Here is a 7,708-nt window from a genome sequence, read left to right on the forward strand (position 1 = left end):
GGAGAGCCGTGTACCAAGGATTCACAGGACAGCCGTGTACCAAGGATTCACAGGACAGCCGTGTACCAAGGATTCACAGGACAGCCGTGTACCAAGGATTCACAGGACAGCCGTGTACCAAGGACTCACAGGACAGCCGTGTACCAAGGACTCACAGGACAGCCGTGTACCAAGGATTCACAGGACAGCCGTGTACCAAGGATTCACAGGACAGCCGTGTACCAAGGACTCACAGGACAGCCGTGTACCAAGGACTCACAGGACAGCCGTGTACCAAGGACTCACAGGACAACCGTGTACCAAGGATTCACAGGACAACCGTGTACCAAGGATTCACAGGACAACCGTGTACCAAGGATTCACAGGACAACCGTGTACCAAGGTTTCACAGGACAACCGTGTACCAAGGATTCACAGGACAACCATGTAAGAGGCGTTCACGTCTACAAATTAAAGGGATACTTTAGGATCTCTGCTAGCAGATACCATAGACTTCTAGTCATTGTGCTAACGCTAGTTAGCAATTGTGCTAGAGCTAGTTAGCAACTACGTTCAAACTGCACGGAGACATAAAAATGGTTCATCCGACTCTGGGGAAGTAGATAAAAGGGTCTCGTTGCCAAAATCCAGAAGCATGCCTTTAAAAGATACTAAGGCAAATATGCTACGTAGACTACTAGGCAAAGCTGTACGTGACTAACCTGATTCTACGTAGACTACTAGGCAAAGCTGTACGTGACTAACCTGATTCTACGTAGACTACTAGGCAAAGCTGTACGTGACTAACCTGATTCTACGTAGACTACTAGGCAAAGCTGTACGTGACTAACCTGATTCTACGTAGACTACTAGGCAAAGCTGTACGTGACTAACCTGATTCTACGTAGACTACTAGGCAAAGCTGTACGTGACTAACCTGATTCTACGTAGACTACTAGGCAAAGCTGTACGTGACTAACCTGATTCTACGTAGACTACTAGGCAAAGCTGTACGTGACTAACCTGATTCTACGTAGACTACTAGGCAAAGCTGTACGTGACTAACCTGATTCTACGTAGACTACTAGGCAAAGCTGTACGTGACTAACCTGATTCTACGTAGACTACTAGGCAAAGCTGTACGTGACTAACCTGATTCTACGTAGACTACTAGGCAAAGCTGTACGTGACTAACCTGATTCTACGTAGGCTACTAGGCAAAGCTGTACGTGACTAACCTGATTCTACGTAGGCTACTAGGCAAAGCTGTACGTGACTAACCTGATTCTACGTAGACTACTAGGCAAAGCTGTACGTGACTAACCTGATTCTACGTAGACTACTAGGCAGAGCTGTACGTCACTAACCTGATTGTTTGAGAACTCAGAGAGGACCTCCTTCTCCTCATCCCGTAACACAGGCTTCCTAGACAGATTCCCAACAAACAGGTGACTCTTGATGACAGGCAACAGGTCAAAACACTGGGCTTCTATCTTCTCTAAGGCCTGGGATATGGAGGCGTCGGCTGCTGGTTTCCCAACCAGTTTCTCCTTCTCTGTAGGCTGTGAAGAACTCCCATGTTGAGGTGTCCTGAGTAGTGGGTCGGGACTGGCTGATGTCGTGGAGGATATCCCCTTAGCAGCAGGGCCGGCCGTCGCCCCAGCAGGGCCGGCCGTCGCCCCAGCAGGGCCGGGGGAGCAGTTATCCAGCCTCAGCCTTTTGGCACTCTTTGGTAGAAGCATGTTGACTCCACTTCGCTTCCCTCTTTGTTCTGTTTTGGTGAAAGCCGTGGACGAGGAGTTGATGGTTTTGAAGCCAGATACCTGACTGACTGAGCTGGAGGGTGTAGTCCCCGTCTCAGCAGCAGACATACAGATGTTTCCTCGGAGGATACCGAGAGTCCAGGCACGGGCAGACAGTTCTGGATACATGCTGTCTAGAATCCTCATGGAGTTCTCCTGGGCGGGACTAGTGGAGGAAGAGGAAGGGCTGAAGGCAGGAAGTCTCCCTGGAACAGGAAGGGCGTGTTTAGGAGTGGCTGAACCAAACTGTAGTGGTGAGGAAGGAGCGGTTCGAGACGGGGAGCTCAACATCTGACCATCAGGTGCTGTTTGGGACCCCAGAGGGGAAACAGGTCTTTCCATTGGTGAGGGAAAGGACAGTTTACCAATCACCTGTCTTGGATTAGCAGGTTTTACCGGTCTCGGAGGAGTTACAGTGAGAGGCATCAGAAGAGGAGGTAGTGGAGGACCCATTTCAAAGCGAACCTTCCCAATAGGAATTTTCCCTGTAGGTTCTGGGAAGTGGCCCACAGGCAAGGCTGCTGTGGGTTCTGGGGAGTGGCCCACAGGCAAGGCTGCTGGCCTGATCCCTTCCCTCATGTCAGGGCTGAGTCTTTCAATAATAACTTTACATGAAAGGGTGGCCGTTTGCTGGCCGTCCGTGGGGGCCGCGCCGTCTTTCCCTGAGCTCGTTTGGACTGCGTTTGATCTAACAAGACTCTTCCTGACACGCCCACTTCTAATACTGATCATCTCAGTCTGGGCATTTCCACGTAGTTTCTCAGACCCTTCATCCGTCAGCTGGGACTCCGACCTCGACTCAGAGATGCAGTCGGTGGTTGTAGGATGCTTACGGTCAGCTTTCATATCCTGGTGTTGAAGAACATGGACCGGGCGATCACAATCTTTCAGCATCCCGTTGTTCAAAAGCTCCTCACTCTTTAACTCTGCAGGAGACGGTGGACTCCTAACATCTGACCCCGGGTCTTCAGCATCTTTCTTTCCATTCATCCTCTTCGGTTGTGTACCAGATCTCAGGAGCTTCACGTTCACCACAGGGTAAAGACATATGGGACTATGTAACCTCTTGCATAGTGTATGGTTTGTGCTACTCTGAGCATTGGGTTTTGTTGCCTGGATGTCTTCATGGACTTCAGATGTTGTAGTACACATCTCTACATTCTTTACAGAGCTCATTAAACTGGCAGGAGAGATGTGGACACCAGATTTTGGCAGAGGTGCCAGAGACTTCCGTTTAAATGATGATGATGATTCCTCTGCCCCAGATGAATGGACCGTGATGACTTTTGATACCATACCTACATCTGTCAGTCCTTCTGTCTGACGACTGGGGGAGACCAGTCCTTCTGTCGGACGACTGGGGGAGACCAGTCCTTCTGTCGGACGACTGGGGGAGACCAGTCCTTCTGTCGGACGACTGGGGGAGACCAGTCCTTCTGTCGGACGACTGGGGGAGACCAGTCCTTCTGTCGGACGACTGGGGGAGACCAGTACATCACGAACCGGTTTCCAAGAGAAACCCCCTTCTTGGTCTTTATCCGATTCCTGGCCTGTAAACAACTCGTGTTGTTTACGGAGACCTGCTCGAGGAGCTGCTTTCGGATCAGTTGTGTTACATTGAGTTTTAGGAGCCCATTCACTCAGTTGGTCCGGACCAGTCAGCGTCTCAGCAGAACATTCTACCAGAGAACTGGGTTCCAGCTGTTTAGTGGTGGGAGTTTGAGACACGCTGGCCTCTCCCGTATGATCTTTAATTCCTTCTACTTCGTCCGAGTCCCCATGGTCGATGCTCTGACCCTCCAAGACACATCCTTTATAACATGGGTTAGTCTCAACATCCATTGCTGTCATGTCTGGTGAGGAGTCCTGCACTTGTTCTCCTTGTGTCTGGGTGAGTGAGGTCCGAACGGTGCCGGTACGGACAGAGGTGTTGCCCGGAGGATCCGCTGAGCTTGGGAGACACTCTGTGGCTTTGGTAAAGGACGGTAGATCAATAGAGGAGGTTTGAGTCTCTCCTGATGGGGATTGGATGGTTTTAGCAGCTGGTTCTACCTGCATGTCTTCCTGTTCACAGACAGACACACTGTTCCTCTCTTTCTCTCCTGACGTCCCCGTGGACAGATCAGGGCTTTCTCTCAGAGTATAATTAGTGTTGTCTGAGACGGGGCTTTCTCTCAGAGTAGAATGAATTCTGTCTGATGGTAGTTCCACTGAGGAGTCTGCAGGTTGTTGTCCTGCCAACACAAGAGCCATCTGATTGGCTGGTCCAGGTTGCTGTCCTGCTGTCTGATTGGCTGGTCCTGTAGTGTAGACAGAGTGGTTTCTGTTCTCTAGAGGAGATCTGGTCTCTCCTGACTCCAAGACATCATCCAACCTCTCCTGAGCTGAGGAGCAGGCTAAGGGGGAGAGGACAGGAGGCAGCGGCTTGAACCAGTCCAGGATCTCCTCAACTGATCTACTATGTTTATGGCCTGGCGGGTCACCGTTCCTGCTGGGTCCGTGGCCTGGCGGGTCACCGTTCCTGCTGGGTCCGTGGCCTGGCGGGTCACTGTTCCTGCTGGGTCCGTGGCCTGGCGGGTCACCGTTCCTGCTGGGTCCGTGGCCTGGCGGGTCAATGTTCCTGCTGGGTCCGTGGCCTGGCGGGTCAATGTTCCTGCTGGGTCCGTGGCCTGGCGGGTCACTGTTCCTGCTGGGTCCGTGGCCTGGCGGGTCACCGTTCCTGCTGGGTCCGTGGCCTGGCGGGTCACCGTTCCTGCTGGGTCCGTGGCCTGGCGGGTCACCGTTCCTGCTGGGTCCGTGGCCTGGCGGGTCACCGTTCCTGCTGGGTCCGTGGCCTGGCGGGTCACCGTTCCTGCTGGGTCCGTGGCCTGGCGGGTCACCGTTCCTGCTGGGTCCGTGGCCTGGCGGGTCACCGTTCCTGCTGGGTCCGTGGCCTGGCGGGTCACCGTTCCTGCTGGGTCCGGGGCCTGGCGGGTCACTGTTCCTGCTGGGTCCGGGGCCTGGCGGGTCACCATTAGGTCCGTCGGGTTCAACTATGCTGCTGTCCTGTAGGTGCTCCTTTAACTGCTGTTTTCTCCTGGCTGTGAGTGAGAGACAGAGAGAGACATAGAGAGAGAGCGCGACAGAGACAGAGAGCGCGACAGAGACAGAGAGCGCGACAGAGACAGAGAGCGCGACAGAGACAGAGAGCGCGACAGAGAGAGAGAGCGCGACAGAGAGAGAGAGCGCGACAGAGAGAGAGAGCGCGACAGAGAGAGAGAGCGAGACAGAGAGAGAGAGCGAGACAGAGAGAGAGCGAGACAGACAGAGAGAGACAGACAGAGAGAGAGAGACAGAGAGAGAGACAGAGAGAGATATAATGATGTTCTGGTCTGTTGTAACAAGGGGAGGTCCATTAAATCATATGACATCATCACAATGCGTCCTGAATACATACCAGGGAGGTGTGATGAGGGAGGAGCTACACACACCCACAGATCCTCCAGCAGCCTCTGGACCTTCTCTGTAAAACACACCACCGTATCAACACCGTGACGACTAGGCACTACACCCCACCGTATCAACACCGTGACGACTAGGTACTACACCCCACCGTATCAACACCGTGACGACTAGGTACTACACCCCACCGTATCAACACCGTGACGACTGTAGGTACTACACCCCACCGTATCAACACCGTGACGACTAGGTACTACACCCCACCGTATCAACACCGTGACGACTAGGTACTACACCCCACCGTATCAACACCGTGACGACTAGGTACTACACCCCACCGTATCAACACCGTGACGACTGTAGGTACTACACCCCACCGTATCAACACCGTGACGACTGTAGGTACTACACCCCACCGTATCAACACCGTGACAACTAGGTACTACACCCCGCCGTATCAACACCGTGACGACTGTAGGTACTACACCCCACCGTATCAACACCGTGACGACTAGGCACTACACCCCACCGTATCAACACCGTGACGACTGTAGGTACTACACCCCACCGTATCAACACCGTGACGACTGTAGGCACTACACCCCACCGTATCAACACCGTGACGACTAGGCACTACACCCCACCGTATCAACACCGTGACGACTAGGCACTACACCCCACCGTATCAACACCGTGACGACTGTAGGCACTACCCCCCACCGTATCAACACCGTGACGACTTGGCACTACACCCCACCGTATCAACACCATGACGACTGTAGGTACTACACCCCACCGTATCAACTCCGTGACGACTGTAGGTACTACACCCCACCGTATCAACACCGTGACGACTGTAGGTACTACACCCCGTCGTATCAACACCGTGACGACTGTAGGTACTACACCCCACCGTATCAACACCGTGACGACTGTAGGTACTACACCCCGTCGTATCAACACCGTGACGACTGTAGGTACTACACCCCACCGTATCAACACCGTGACGACTGTAGGCACTACACCCCACCGTATCAACACCGTGACGACTAGGTACTACACCCCACCGTATCAACACCATGACGACTGTAGGCACTACATTTAACCAGGAATGTCAGTTAAGAACTAATTCTTATTTACAATGACGGCCTACCGGGGAACAGTGGGTTAACTGCCTTGTTCAGGGGCAGAACGACAGATTTGTACCTTGTCAGCTCAGGGATTCAATTTAGCAACCTTTGGGTTACTGGCCCAACGATGTAAACACTAGGCGACCTGCCGCCACAAAGGTACTAGTGTGGGGTATTATTAACCTGTTATGGATAGGGGGCAGTATTTTCACGGCCGGATAAAAAACGTACCCGATTTAATCTGATTATTACTCCTGCCCAGAAACTAGAATATGCATATAATTATTAGCTTTGGATAGAAAACACTCCAAAGTTTCTAAAACTGTTTGAATGGTGTCTGTGAGTATAACAGAACTCATATGGCAGGCCAAAACCTGAGAAGATTACATACAGGAAGTGCCCTGTCTGACCATTTCTTGGCCTTCTTGATCATCTCTATCCAATACAAGGGATCTCTGCTGTTACATGACACTTCCTACGGCTCCCATAGGCTCTCAGAAGGCGGCAAAAAGCTGAATCGTGGCTTTGCAGGCCCTGGCTGAAAAACATTCGCGCGTTTGGATAGTGGTCGGTCAGAGTACTATGAGACTGAGGCGCGTGCACGAGACGACCCCATGTTTTTATTCTTTCGTCTTTGAACGTAAACAACGACTCCCGGTCGGAATATTATCGCTTTTTTACGAGAAAAATAGCATAAAAATGTATTTTAAACAGCGGTTGACATGCTTCGAAGTACGGTAATGGAATATTTTGACATTTTTTGTCACGAAACGCGTCGGGCGCGTAACCCTTCATCACCCTTGGATAGTGTCTTGAACGCACAAACAAAACGCCACTATTTGGATATACCTATGGATTATTTTGAACCAAACCAACATTTGTTATTGAAGTAGAAGTCCTGGGAGTGCATTCTGACGAAGAACAGCAAAGGTAATCAAACTTTTCTAATAGTAAATCGGAGTTTGGTGAGGGTCAAACTTGGTGGGGGTCAAAATAGCTAGCCATGATGGCCGGGCTATCTACTCAGAATATTGCAAAATGTGCTTTCACCGAAAAGCTATCTTAAAATCGGACATAGCGAGTGCATAAAGGAGTTCTGTATCTATAATTCTTAAAATAATTGTTATGTTTTTTGTTAACGTTTATCGTGAGTAATTTAGTAAATTCACCGGAAGTGTTCGGTGGGAATGCTAGTTCTGAACGTCACATGCTAATGTAAAAAGCTGGTTTTTGATATAAATATGAACTTGATTGAACAAAACATGCATGTATTGTATAACATAATGTCCTAGGGTTGTCATCTGATGAAGATCATCAAAGGTTAGTGCTGCATTTAGCTGTGGTTTTGTTTTTTGT

At 51.0% G+C, this 7,708-nt stretch overlaps 1 protein-coding gene across 6 annotated transcripts in view; it reads right to left on the reverse strand.

Annotated features, from left to right (window-relative positions):
- The window catches only part of LOC106591541 (uncharacterized), a 35,869-nt gene that overhangs the window by 8,892 nt on the left and 19,269 nt on the right, over positions 1-7,708 (reverse strand). For 5 of the 6 annotated variants that reach the window (XR_014391681.1, XM_082972725.1, XM_082972723.1 and 2 more), the window contains 2 exons: positions 5,218-5,283; positions 1,347-4,861 (listed from right to left, as the gene is read on the reverse strand). Coding sequence is in view for 5 of the 6 variants with exons in the window: in XM_082972725.1 (XP_082828851.1) it covers positions 1,347-4,861; positions 5,218-5,283 (3,581 nt within the window). In the remaining variant the exon portion in view is untranslated. The remainder of the gene's footprint in view (positions 1-1,346; positions 4,862-5,217; positions 5,284-7,708) is intronic. The other variant, XM_082972724.1, reaches the window with a different exon arrangement.

The sequence above is a fragment of the Salmo salar genome, unplaced genomic scaffold, assembly GCF_965601325.2.
Source record: "Salmo salar unplaced genomic scaffold, fSalSal1 ptg001042l, whole genome shotgun sequence".
NCBI classification, from domain to species: Eukaryota; Metazoa; Chordata; class Actinopteri; order Salmoniformes; family Salmonidae; genus Salmo; species Salmo salar.